The following is a 14,094-nucleotide window of genomic DNA, read 5'->3' on the forward strand; positions in this document are numbered from 1 at the left end:
TTGTTATGGTTAGGCTTGTATAGGCCCTAGGGCCGATAGCCTAGTACTAACCCATGAACCTATGAACCTCTTAGTTTCTTGTTTAGTTGAATCAGAGAGCTCTTGTCTCTATGAGAGTTGCTCTGTCTGACTTTGGCCATGACTTTATTTTGTTATATATAGTCTGTTACAGTAAGGATTCCACCTGTGTGATTTATTTTTGGTGTTAAATCCGGGCTTACTTCTGGTAGGTATGGCAGCCTCAATGCAGCCATTTAAATGTTTGTACTGGGTTTCTGTAAATAATTCAGTATGAGTAGCTGTGTTCTTGGAGTTTGGGGGAGTCATGAATTTTGACAAACTGTCTTAATAGGATGTAGTCTGCTTTAGAATAGTTACTAACTGTTAAAGGTTTAGTTGGGTTTTCCAGGTTAATTTTTTCAGGGAGACAGTTTTGTGGTCCAGTTTCACCAATGAGGATGCGACATGGGGCGGGGGGGAGGTGGAATGCTCTGCCATATTGGTGAATACTAGGTCAAATATGTTTAATCCTCTGGTTGGAGAGTGCTCTATCTGGTCCAGATTGTTATTGTTGATATAGTCCAGGAAACATGCCTATGAACTGGAGTCAGTGTACACTTCTCAGTCTATAGAGGGGTAGTTAAAGTCTCCCATGAACAGAGTATTTGGCTAGAAGGTGAGTACCTCTAGTAGGTCTAGGTATGAGTTCTGAGCCTTATGGGTCATAGAAGGCAAACTGTAGCTGGCTAGGATGTGGTAAGGAACCTTGTCTATGGAGACGTTGGCATGAATGAACTCCAGGGTATCATCCTGTTTAACCAACGTATTTGCTGCTTACGTAGGGACAAGCGCAAAAAACAAAAAGCACTGCATAATATAAAATTCCTTAAATTAATAGCTTTAAGTTCAGATAAAGAGCAAACACAACACACAAAATGTATTTAAAATTTAATGTTAAGATAAGTGCAATTATAAATGTAGTTTAAATGTACTTCCTTGGATGCAAAATGCAGTCCAAATGTTATCTAGCTTCCAAGTTTCCAGCAGTTCCAATACAGATGGCAGACTGCTTGCGTTATGAAAAATAACAGGAAGGGCTGGGTTAATTACTGTACTACAGGCTCTAGTTAAAACTAGCTACAACAAATTCAGAAAAGCACATAGGCCCAGCACAGAAACCAAAGCACTGCAGACTATATAAATCACCTTAAATTAATAGCTTTAACTTCAGATAAAGAGTAAATGCAATACACAAAGCTGATATAAATGGTAAGATAAGTGCAGTTATAAATGAAAATTTAATGTACTTCCTTGGATGTAAACTGTAGTCCCAATGTTTTATTATCAAAGCTTCCAAGTTTCCAGCAGTCCCAAGACTGAGATGGTCGACTGCTTGTGCAACTTTATGTAAAATACTGGAGGGAAGCTGTGTTAATTACAACAGGGTCTAGTTACAGCTACCTACAACAAATTCCAAAGATTGCTGTAATTTATTAAAGCAGCAAATGCAGGTGAGGCTGTCTTACCCTATAATATTTTGAACAGCCTGTTTCTCAAAAAGATATGGTAAGGTGTTTGAGAAATGTATAAACAGAGTAATATGGGGAATGCACAGCCCTTCTATCTCCCTAAGAGATTTACAGACCTTGAAGAAGCAAGTAAGAGGAATGGGACTACCATACCTCAAAGGGTATGCACTAGCTACCGTGATGGCAGTTCATTCTCCAAGTGTTGCTGCTCAAGTTAGTCAAATGGTAGTTGCAATGCTTCCCCCGAGTAATGACAGCAAACAATTTCCCCAAGGAAACAATGGAAGCCATTTAAGTATGGAGAACGGTACAAACATATCTAAGGTATAACATTCAAGTAAATAATGGACATCCAGTGGCCTATTACAGAAGTAGTGAGGCTGAATGAGTAGGTTCTGTTTCAGTTGTCAAACATATGGAGGACAAAGGCTATAACTGGGATTAACAGTTCTTTCAAACTGAAAGTATTATATAAATGAAAGATTTTTCTGGGAAACTACAATACCCAAAGACCTAAACTGAGGAAGTTGTTTGTACAGTAGAGTAGCGCTGGTGCTACCCATTGCTTTGCTATGGATGGCAATTTATGATAATATTATGGGATGGATACTAGAAAATGAAGGATACAGTACACTGGTCACCTCTTGGGAAGCATTTATAAATACTAAATCAGAGACAGGATAGGCCTCAAACCCAGACTGTTTGAAGGTGGGGAATGAGTACAAGTAAGCTGTACTCCTTAAAACTCTGAGAGAAATCTGAGAGAGTAGCTTTAAGAGTGTTTTGATTTGTACTCCCTGTGGATATCTTTAGACAGAATGTGTTTAGTAATTATTTTTTAAATCCAAATAGGACCTCTTGGAGACAACTGAAATGGGTGAGATGCTGGAGGATGTGCTAGTTAGTGAATCTTGAGATACACTAGTATGTCAATCTTGAGGTCACAGATTTTTAAACGTATTCTTATTCAGGAGTTTTGATGGACAGTGTTTAAAGTCCTAGAATCATTAAATGGGGAATAAGAAGTAGGCCAAACGTTTGATTTTCCTGACACAGAACCCATCCATGAACTAACTGCTAACCAATGACTTCAGGAAGATGTGATGCATAGTAGTTGTATGTCCTACTGATCTTGAAAACTATATCCAAAGTATGGAGAACAGCTTGAGTATCAGCAAAGGTGTAGGCACTGGGATTATTCCACCAGGGAATGTTTAAACAAGAAAGATTACAGCAGCTGTTTTCTCTATAGTTGAATATAAATGAGGCCTCATAAGGGCACCTTTTTTCAACGGATGGAGAGTGAGGCAGAGAAGGGAATTTGATCAAATCTTCCAGGCTGATACAATATTTATTCAGGGAGTGAAGTTAATTGTTAGAAGTGATTCCATTTACTCTCTCTTTTCATTTTTTTAGTATTTCTGTTAGCATTACATGTAACCAGTCATATTAATGCTGTCACTTTTTACATTTATACCAATAAAACTCTATGATAAGTATTATTAATATGAATTTGAGATGGAGCGAAATACTACAAGCTCTAGCAAACAGCGGGAGAAGGGGAGTAGTTTTTGTGTTCTTTCACTGTACTGTTTGCAGTTGTCTGTATTGAAAATAAGTCTGTATGCTTAACATGTTGTGTTTGCAGTGCATGGGATAGTATTTGTTCTCAGTAAAATATTAATAGAAAAAAGATTAGAATGCAAAATTCAATAGTGTAGTACATGCCATAGTTCAGAGACTGAACCCAGTAGGAAATTTTTGGAAAACAACAATAATCCATGGTATGGAAGGTCACACTGAGTTAAAGATAACAGCCCACAGTAGCTGCACTCTTCCCCACCAAGTATATTTTAGATGAAATCATGGTTGCAACATCTCAAGGCTAAGTTAAAATCGGAGGCATGATTAAACTGTGAGCATTTATGAAAAACACAACCCATTCACATGTTTAGAACATACTCACAAGTCACTCCACCTGCTGGTCTGTTTCAATTCTGCCCTTCAAGATGACAAACAATTTAGTGGTTAGGAGCAGCTAGTGAAGGAGTTCCACTCATGGACACAGAGGTTCTTCAGTGGTGATTAGCATTTGTAGATCCTGAACTCTACACCTTGTGCACATGAGGTAACAACAGTAGCCACTACAACACTGCAAAAGAATTTGAAAAGACTGATGAATCTGGCACTGTTACCTTAACATCTTGCAACTTTTGCTGCTGGAACTCATCTATGGATTTCTCCAACTGTTGGGTAGAGTGGTTAGCGTCCACTGATGCTTTTTGTACACTGGTTTCTGCCTAAATACAACCAAATAGCAATAAACATGAGTGCACATACTACCTCATACACAGGTGTCAGTGTAGCTTCAAGGTCATAATGATCTTTTCAAATGCAATATCACAAAATAAAATATTTCTCAACTTCTATGCTTTTTCCTTTGGCTGTAACCTAGCTAATTTTAATAACGTCAGAATTATTTGTGGGAGTTAAAATTATTCAAATGAGCTAAGGCCATACAAAACGTATTTGTAGCACTATAATTGAGTATATTAAGTGATGGTCTTCATATTGATCAGTTTCACAGTAGCCTAAATTATATGGATTATGTCCTGCCCAAGTCTAAAGCTAATTCTCTACTGAAGGGAGAATTCAGAATTTAATTTCTGACATCCTCTTAGAGGTTTTGTGAATGCAGTCACATAAGCCTCCTGTTAACAGTTCCAGTGGAATCAGCTGAGATATATGTACATTTTAAACACATTTTTAAACAATGAGTAGTAGTTCAGGAATCAGCACAAACCAAATTACACCAAACAGATTTCTCCTGAAAAGTAGAAACCAGTGCCAAAACATTCCTCAGTTCTCATAAGTGGCCAAGGTAAGCTTGCAGAAACATACATTTTTTCGCAAACTTATCAAACGCCTTCCCATCCTTGTCAGAAGGAGAAGAGTTAGTATTAAATGCATAGCAGCAGCTGGTTCTGCTAAAACTATAGCTACAGGGTCACTGGGATTAGTGTATAAAACTTAAAAGACGGAGGAACTTTATAAAATGTATCTGCTTTTTTTGGGGTAGCAGCCTATCAGTTAAATTGCAGTCTGTGAAAAAAACGTCCTCCAAAGCAGGAAAAAAACAGGAGGAATAGGCCTAGATTCTGGAAATTCAAGTTGTAACAAATTATATTGTTGTATGAGTGATTGAGAGATATCATTGTTTTCACACTGAAACAACTGATTCAGTCTGGAAATAGTCTCAGAGAAAAAGACTCCTTCACAGGGACTATCCAAAGTCACACTCGTCTCAGAATCTGAGTCAAAAATCTTTGGAAACATAACATCATCTGTCCCTTCATGTTCATTTTGAGGTTAAAACTCGTGAATCTTTTCATGAACAGAATTATCCTTTTTTCTTTTACCAGAACCAGCCATATAAGAAGAGCCAGAAGCCTGCACTTATCCCTGAGCTAAGTCCAATAAATCACTGAAGTCTGGTGTCCCTCAGAGAGAAGACGTATGTTTATTTTTTTGTTTCTTTTTGAAAGGAATTCCTGAAGAAATGGGCCCAAAATTGCAAGCAATCACCTCCCTAGGGATGGCACAGCTATCTGGCTAAACAGAGAGGCATTCCTTGCCACTTCTCCCAGTATCAACAAGAATAGCTATTTTCTGCCTGACAAAGGCACACCAACAGCCACAGAGAATGTGTCTATCGTAGCTGTAGGGAATATACCAGCAGGACACAAGGAAAAAGATGACTTGTTCAAGGAACCAGCTTTGACCAAAACAGAGTCACTCATGTATCTGAAGCAAAATAGCCAGCTGTAGTGGCAAAGGCAAGTTAACAATCTTTCCCTTTTTGTGGCTAGAGAAAAGTGCATCCAAGGAGCAAGTAGATTGTTCCATATTTAAACTATGAAAACATTCCTGATTCCTATGGAAGTTTAAAAAAAAGTAAACATTTCCCTAAAAAAACACAGTAAAATGCATTTTAAACACTTACTGCAGTTCCAAAAAGTAAAATAACACCAGTTTATTCACAAAAAATAGGTTAAACTAAGATTTAACAATGTTTTACAAGAAAAGTAAAAACGAGACACTGTTTAAAAATGAATAAGTCACATGACAGTCAATAAAACACCTTTTACCTAGCTAAAATATAAAACATTTATGAAAGAAGTAAGTTTTATGTCACAAAAAAGTAAAATGGAATTTTTTTCTTCTCAAGGGAATTTATCTGTCTAGTAATGGAACAAAGTTAGATGACCATGGATCCTCAAAAGCCCACATAAGAGCACTCACTTCAGCCGCAGGGAAGGTCTGAAGGGCTTGACACCCAAACCTGACTTTTGTTCAGTTCAGCTCAAGATTACAAATGGTTTGAGTGCACAAAATGTACTCTGAAGCTTTAGAAGCTGGCCATTCTGAAGAGATCATTTACAAGTATGATGAAGGAGGGAAGTTGATTCAAGGGGTTTGCCATTTACCACAAAACCTCTTCTTTTCACTCCTGTCATCCAGCATTTGCTGGATTGGTAGTGATAGAAGCTGTCCTTCTTCCTCATTTTGAAAAAGGATTTTATTCAAGGATGTTTTTGATGTCAAAGAAAAAAGTATCTTGAAGAACAGTTCCGGACCTTTCCTTTATGAACCAGTTTGTGATAGTGCCCAGGTTCAAAATGTTGTCATATCGTAACTTGCTACTCCTTATCAATTTGAGTTGCCTTATAACCTTGGATTTAAAACATGCCGACCATCACATTCCTACAGATCCAGATTTTAGGCCTTTTGTTTTGAGGTTTTGTGTGTCTGGATCACATTATCAGTTGTCTGTCTTTCCCTTTTGGCTATCTACTGCTCCAAGAGTGTTCACAAAGTGTCTAGCTCATGTGATAGCCTACTGCAGATTGCAAGGTATTCATATATTTCCCTATAAAGATGACTTGCTTATCTTTACAGATTCCTTTTTGCAGTATCAGGATTCTCTGACGTGGCTAAGGAATCTCCTAGACAGGCTGGAATTCAAAGAGAACATTCAGAAGCCTTTTCAGATTCTTTCTCATAAGATGTTTTTTTTTTCAGTTGTGTCTGCTGGACATCTCAGTTCAAAGAGCTTTTCTTCCACAGGAAAAATAGATTTGTATTTAGATCGATTCCTGGGATTTTTCACTCAGACATCCATTTCAGCAAGGTATTTTGGGTCTCATAGCATCCATGATACGCATGATGCCTCTAGCAAGACTCTACATGAGAAAAGAAAGGCACAGTGGTTCTAGCATCTACATCCTCTGATTTTTTTCAAACTCAGTTTTAGGATTTGTGAAATGGGAGATTATCCCTTCCTTCTCCACCACAGTCAGTCACAACAGATGCCTCTCACTTTGCTTGGGGAGCAGCTTCAGTAGGAATAAAGTGCAGAGTCTTTGGAACAAAAAAGACACACCAAAACACATTAACATAGAAGAGATGTTAGCTCTCACAAATGCTCTCAACATTCTCTAAATCATCTCTGTTCCCTGGGATTTCTACAAGTGTTTACAGACAGCATCACAGTGATATGGAACATAAACAAGCAAGAAACTGGATCTTACCGTCTGTGCAGACTAGCCACGGTAGCCTGGGATATAATTTTCCAGCACAATCTCACTCTACAGGCATCTTACATTCCATAAGAGCAATGAGCAGGACCAGGACAGACCTTTAGGAATGGAAACTGAATTATATGGTATTCCAGTACTTGATCCATCGGTGGGGAACACCAAAAATATATCTTTTCCCCTCCTCTCTAAACAATTAGTTGACAAAATACTGCTCCAGGACTCCATGCAAAAAGGCCTGCCTGGAGGACAGATGACTTGTCTTTACCTTGGACAGGAATGCTCCTGTACACTTTTCCAACCTTTACTTGAACATCCAAGGTACATTTGAAGATAAAGAAGGTATCACTGTGATGGCTCCCTTCTGGACCATGCAATGGTGATTCTCCCTTCTTCTGAAATTGGCTAGGGTAGTTACCACAAGTGTCACCACAAATTCTGTTTACTCACACAAGACCATGGGTGTTTGATACATTCTGACCCCCAAACAACTGCAAATTACTGACTGGACAATAAAATTTTAATACCTTTAATGCACCTTTTTTCCTGAGGACGTGCAGCAGGTATTAATGGGAGCAAGAACAGCCGCTACTAGAAAATCATGTATTGTTAAATATAAAAAAGGTTTTCTAGTTGATGCTAACAAAAGAATCAGCACCCACTCAGGGCCAATGTTTCTCCAGTTTTACATTATTTGTGTGAGTTTTCTGCATGTTCTGCACATGCCCCCCCCCTTTCAATGAAGTCTCGTGCAAATGTTTTTAAAGGAGTGTTGTATAAGAAGCTTCATAGAAAACAGGTGGCTATTCTTTGGAATTTTAATTTTATGTTAGAAAAAATAATTCTTGCTTTATCTGAACTAGCTCATCAGGCCTGGCATGGAAAAAAATTCTTACTCATTGCTCTGACTTCTGCAACAAGAGTATCTAAGTTGTAAGCTCTTATGGTGGATCAGTCTTATGTCATTTTTCACAAAGACAGGGTTTCTTTGAGAACTAATCCTTCATTTATGCATAAAGTGATATCAGAGTTCATTTTATACCAAGCTATCAATCTCTCTGTCTTCCTTCCAGAACCTAAATATGAGGAAGAAAGAAACAAACACCATACCTTAGATCCAAAAAAACAAAGTACAGCAGTAAAGCACAAAATTAACAAAATAACCCAGTAGCTGGCAGAAAACAGCAAATAAATGCTAATCGAAACTTCCAAAGTAAACAATAAATGTTTAATAAGAACGTAAGCGCTTTCACGACCACAACAAGCTGCTTCATCAGACAATTTAAAAATGTAACTGCTACACTAATAAATGTTACAACTACCTATCACAGCTTACTATCTCAGCAAACAGCTGATTAAAGTGACAGATACAACTAATACTCAACACAAAAAAACATAAAAATATTCAACATAAAATGCATAAATTAGTTATATTTGGCCCTATAAAACATCAAAAAGTGTGTTCAAATGACCTAAAAAATATTTATAAAATATATACAAGATGAACCATGCATCAAAACTGAATAGTATAAAAGCAGTATATGGAGTAATAAAGCTATTGTGCATCCTACAAACAGCTCACATGAGAAGTTCATTACTTCAAATGTCTAGATCTCAAGAGTGGTCTAAGGGGAACATTATCATTGAGTCACATGGCTTGATGTGTCCCTAGCCTAAGAATCCATTCCAATTCCACCACCTCAGTGCAATTCACTAAATCTCCTCCTCGTATACTGGGATGCACTACATAAAGAACCTGAAATACAAAAGAATGTGTTGAGTCTGTATTCAGCACGTTTCGCTAGGGCACTGAAATCGTGCCCTTTGCGAATACAGTACAAATGATCCATGATCCTTTTCTTGAGGCACCTGTTAGTCTTGCCCATGTAAAACTGAAAACAGCATTGCCAGTGGGCAAGATAAACAACATGCTAAGTGTTACAATTAGCATTCATCTTAATACTCCAAAGGTAGCCTGTCACTGGTTGTCTAAAAAATCTGGAAAAAATCTATAAACTAACAATAATTACAACTATTGCATTTAGAAGTGCCATTAATACTGACAGGATGGGGCACACCACTCTTTGGGTAACATAACCATTGCTTCAGATTCCTCCTGTCATATTAAAACAAATCTTGGATCATACTTCAAAATATCTGAAAATCTCTCATCAACATCCAAAATGTGCCAATTATTTCTAATGATGCCCTTGACATCCACTACCCCTTGCAAAAAGGACAAAACAATAGGGGGGACACTCACTCCCAAAACGTGATGATTCCAAAGTAAGGCTTCTCTTTGAGAAGTACGGCCTAGCCCCTCCTAACCATTCATTCAAAACTTTGAAACAGGCCTGATCCACCTCTGCCACACTATATCTCCTAGAGGTAAATTCACTTTTCAAGCTCATCAAGTTACGATCAAAGGCCACCTGTTCACTGGAAAGTCTGGACACCCTCACGGCCTGTCCAGTAATGATGTTACTAAAGACATGATTAGGGTGCATGCTCTGCCTATGCAAATGAGAGGCTCTATAGCACTCCTTCCTGTGCATGCTGGTAGGAAAACCATCACCCACCTTTCTGATGTTCACATCCAAAAAGTCAATCACTTCCTGCGAACAAGACATGGTAAATTTAAGAAACTGACTGCTGCCATTAAGGTATTGGACAAAATCATTCAACCGCACCCTGTCACTCTTCCAGGCAATAAACATATCATCGACAAAACATCGGTAGATGACTATATTGGTGCTCCATTTACCCAAGACATGTGAGTGTTCCCACTCAGATATCACCAAGTTGGCGTAGGAATTCACACAACTGGTACCCATGGTGACCCCTGATTTCTGCCAAAAACAATTCCTCTGGAACAAAAAAATGTTATGTTCCAAAACCATCTCCAATAGTAGGCATAAACAAATCAGTATGCCTACTGTCATACAACCTCATACAATTTAACCAGGCATCTTTGGCTAGCATAGGCAGAAGCTGCTGCAGGGTGAGCATTTTGAATTTTGGTACCACCAGGAGGGTGTTGAGAACTGAAAGATCTAGTATTGGGCACCAAATGCCCTCTTTTCTGGGTACCAGAAAAAGTCTGGAATAGAATCCTTGACCTATCTGTTCCACAGGAACAGGCTGAATTGCCTTTATAGAGAGCAGGGATTGAACTTGGTTTTGTGCTCTGCCCACTGGTTTGGAGGAAGATCTGGGAACCCTTTTGGAGTTGGCAGTGAGTGGAAGTAAAATTTGTACCCCTGGGATACACTGTTGAGGACCCATCTGTCTTTGGTGATGGAAATCCATTTTTTTGCATGAAGGGCATGTTTTCCTCCTAGGGGCACAAGCAGTTGAGCAGAGGTGGGGAGTGGAGTTGAGAAGTCACTGGGAATTCTTTCCGTAAGGGGGTGGCTTAGCACTCCCTGCTTTAGAGGTGGAGGCACTCCATTGCTTAGATCTCTGCATACCCTGAGACTGTAGTCTGGGGGGTTGGTTTCCCTTGGGTCTAGTTTGAGATGGCCTTGAGGGGGCTGGAAAGGACCAATGTCTCAAGGGACAATGCCTACTGAATCTAAGAGGCTATACTTACAAGAATACTTTGACTATCTGCATAGATTTACCTTTTTCATCCATCTTTTTAAGAACCTCTTCTGCTTTGGTGCCAAACAGATTGTCCTTGTTCAAAGGAGCGTCTAATAACTTTGATTTAACGTGGTCTGGCAAGGTCTGCTCCTTAAGCCAAGCATGCCTTCTCAGTACAGAACCAGTGACTACTGCCCTGCAAGATGCTTCTAGGGTCAAAGCCACACTGCAATGTATGCTTGCTGACTTGGCTTGCAGATTGCATAAGCTGTTGCAATTCTTTATTTTCTGCACAGTCTGTAAGGGTAGCCATTTTTTTGCTTAATAAGTTCCATAATACGTTGTTGGTACTTCAGTATGTGAAACTGACAGTTCAAAGCCCTAATGGCGAGAGTTGCAGAGGTATATACTTTCTTACCCCATCTGTCCAAAGCACTGGAATCCCTGTCCGAAGGGGTGGGATTCATAGCTGTAATTGCTTTGATACCTTTAGGCCCCTGGGAAATGACCTCTGTGTCAGCAGTAGGATTTTTGAAAAGGAATTTGTGAGAATCAGGTACTCTGTAGTACCTGTTTGGTTCCCTAGGAGCAGGGGGTAGGGTATCAGGAGTAAGACTGGATTCCATAAAGACATCATCAACAACTTCCAGGACTGGGTGTATTGCTAAAGGCCTATGTTGTGACAAGTCTAGAAATTCTCTGAGTCTCTTTTTGGACTGAGGATAGTCTTGACATTCCCAATGGAAATGCTCTCTTAAAGTATGTAAGGTTTCACCAAAAGAAAAATCCTCTGGAGGAGAGGCAGAGGGAATGGATTCCTCTGGATCTGAATCATCATAAGCAGATAAGGGCATGTCTTCATAATCAGAATCCTCAGAGTCGTTAGACTCTTGATCTGTTGAAGCTGCTGGGGACTGATCTCTTTTTCTCTTAACAGGGGAAGGCTGACTTCCCCTAATCAGCATAATAAGGTCTTCGGCCATTCTAAGCATTTGATGTTCTGGCAAGGGAGCAGGTGCATGCATTTTGGTCATCAGTTTTCTAGGCATAGGGTGTACTTTTGGCCTTAGAAACTTTGTAGTTTTAGACAGAAATTAAGTTGTCGGTTTATGTCGAACATTGGTAGTGCAAAGAACTTCCTCAGAAGCCGGTGCCTGCTCAGCGGCTCCGGACCCATCCAAGGTAGAGACATCCACAGGTTCCATAGTCGAAGAAGAGTCTCAGGGCATACTGGACTCCGAACGGGTCTCGGTAGAGGCCTGCAAATCCACTGAAGTGGACATCAGGGGCTGGGAAAGTACCTCACTGAGTACTGGCGAACTAGCGACTAGCTTAATGGAAGCGTCGTTGGCAGCTTTGGACCTGTGCAGTCTCTCTGTCTTTATCCTTATGTTTTTTCAGAATATCGGTTGTTGGATGGCTTACTGAAGCCATTTTGGAATACGGAGATTGAGAACAAAAGTATTTAGTGACAAAAAGGGCCCGATGATGAATGGTTCGGGTGTTGAACAAGGGACAAAACCAACAGCAAGGTACGTTGCGGTATGGGCCTAAACAGGTGACGCAGTACAAATGAAAATCTCAATATGGTATTAGCTTTTCACAGGCAAGACAATTGTTAACTTTTTCTGACATCGGTTAGAGCAAGAAAAAAGGATCCCCAACGGGATACTTAGTTTTAGAAGACTTCAGGATGATTCAATTCGTAAACGAAAACTCAGGTAGCGGCCGACTGGCACTCGTGCAAACTATTTCTGCTTCGGGCTCCTCGGCAAGAAAGACTGATGTAATGGTGTCTGCTGCCTGTTTTTATACCTCTGACGTCCTGACATCAGTCCTGGAGCGACAGCAACCAACGCAGAAATACTAAGTCTCTGGTATTCGGGCCCACTGAAGGCTACCTGCAGGCAGATAACGCAAGTGTGATGACTGCAACAGTGAAACACGAAGAATATCAACTATCTCTTTTTTTATGTTTTTATAAACATTGCTTTAATACAGTTGGTCTCCTTTAGTCGGCTCAATGTAAATGTCTGGGATTAAACATGAAGTGCCAATGCAAGCCAAATCTTGGAACAAGCCAAACACATGTGAGAATTCTCAAGGAATTAAGTTACATACAGTGGGTGACATCATGCAGAGTTATGATGACTGAAATATTCTTCAGGTAGGTTATGACAGCTGATGGCAAACAGCAGCATATATGGAGTCTATAGAGAAGATGCCTTATGCAGGCTACCTGTCAGTCTACCTTCTACAAAATCTGTTTAGTATATATCTTTGTGCCATATGGTGTCATGTTTCTTTTCTACTGCTACATTTTCACCATGCTTTTTCTGTAATTTAGTAAATCTCCCCATGAAACTGTTGTATAACAGGCATGTGCAGTGAAGTCACATAAATGTATTTTGGGAGTAAATACCCATCATGCACATGGAGCAGTGATAACATACAGCCCACTTATCACCATTTATTTGCCTCTCATTAGCTTTGTTAGAAATCTAAACTGTAAATTCATTACCCGTTCTGTGAAGTGACATATCTCTCAGTATTACCATTACCGAATAACATAATAAAGGCTTCTCCCTAAGTATTCTTTTTTTGTAATTCATCTCACTCCTGTAACTTATTTAACTGAAAGCTTCTGCCATACCTTTTCATTACTACAGTATCTACTAAGCTGTTGTGGGCTCCATATCAGAAGTCAGAGACTCAATATTGTGAGTTCCTCACTTTGAAAAATAATATGATTCAAACAAAGAACAGCAAATTGTGAAACTTGCGATTAAACCTTATAGGAATTTTTGCATGGAGTCTTCATCACCCCCATTTCTCCTCAATATCAGGGCTGCCCTGCACATCCCTGACACTTGATATATTTATCTAATTCCAACAGTAATGCACCTTGGAGTAGTGGGACTATTTTGAGGTGCCATAACTTTGGATATAGTATATGTTAGACCACATTTATACTTGCACTTCCACTATTCCAAAAATCACAGTTACTGTCTTTAGAATTTAAACAGGCACCCACTGTTTACTCACAGGGTCTGGTAAGCCCTTAGAATGCTCTTTCAAGAAAATCAAGTTTACCAAGAAATTTAGGAACCACAAAACCATTTTTTTGTTTGTTTTTGCTGTCTAACACTCCATTATGTAAATTCCATGGTTATACAACCATTAGAAAAAGAGAAACATTCTGCACTGAATGAAACAAGTACTTGTATTTACTGCAATCTCACAGTATAGTAAACAGTTAAAGTAAGCTGGGTCTGCTCACTATGGGGAATCAGAAGTGGAAAGACTACATTCAGTGAAACAGCTGAATTGTAGAGCTGTGCAGCTATATGCCCAAATTTCTTAATGTCTTCATAAAACTGGAA

At 39.3% G+C, this 14,094-nt stretch overlaps 1 protein-coding gene across 1 annotated transcript in view; it reads right to left on the bottom strand.

The window, feature by feature from the left end:
- The window catches only part of CIBAR2 (CBY1 interacting BAR domain containing 2), a 331,926-nt gene that overhangs the window by 120,882 nt on the left and 196,950 nt on the right, over positions 1 to 14,094 (bottom strand). The window contains exon 6 of the mRNA XM_044081749.1: positions 3,725 to 3,829. Coding sequence (XP_043937684.1) covers positions 3,725 to 3,829 — 105 coding nt within the window. The remainder of the gene's footprint in view (positions 1 to 3,724; positions 3,830 to 14,094) is intronic.

Source organism: Protopterus annectens, chromosome 8.part1 (assembly GCF_019279795.1).
Source record: "Protopterus annectens isolate FY-2018-M chromosome 8.part1, PAN1.0, whole genome shotgun sequence".
NCBI lineage: Eukaryota > Metazoa > Chordata > Ceratodontiformes > Protopteridae > Protopterus > Protopterus annectens.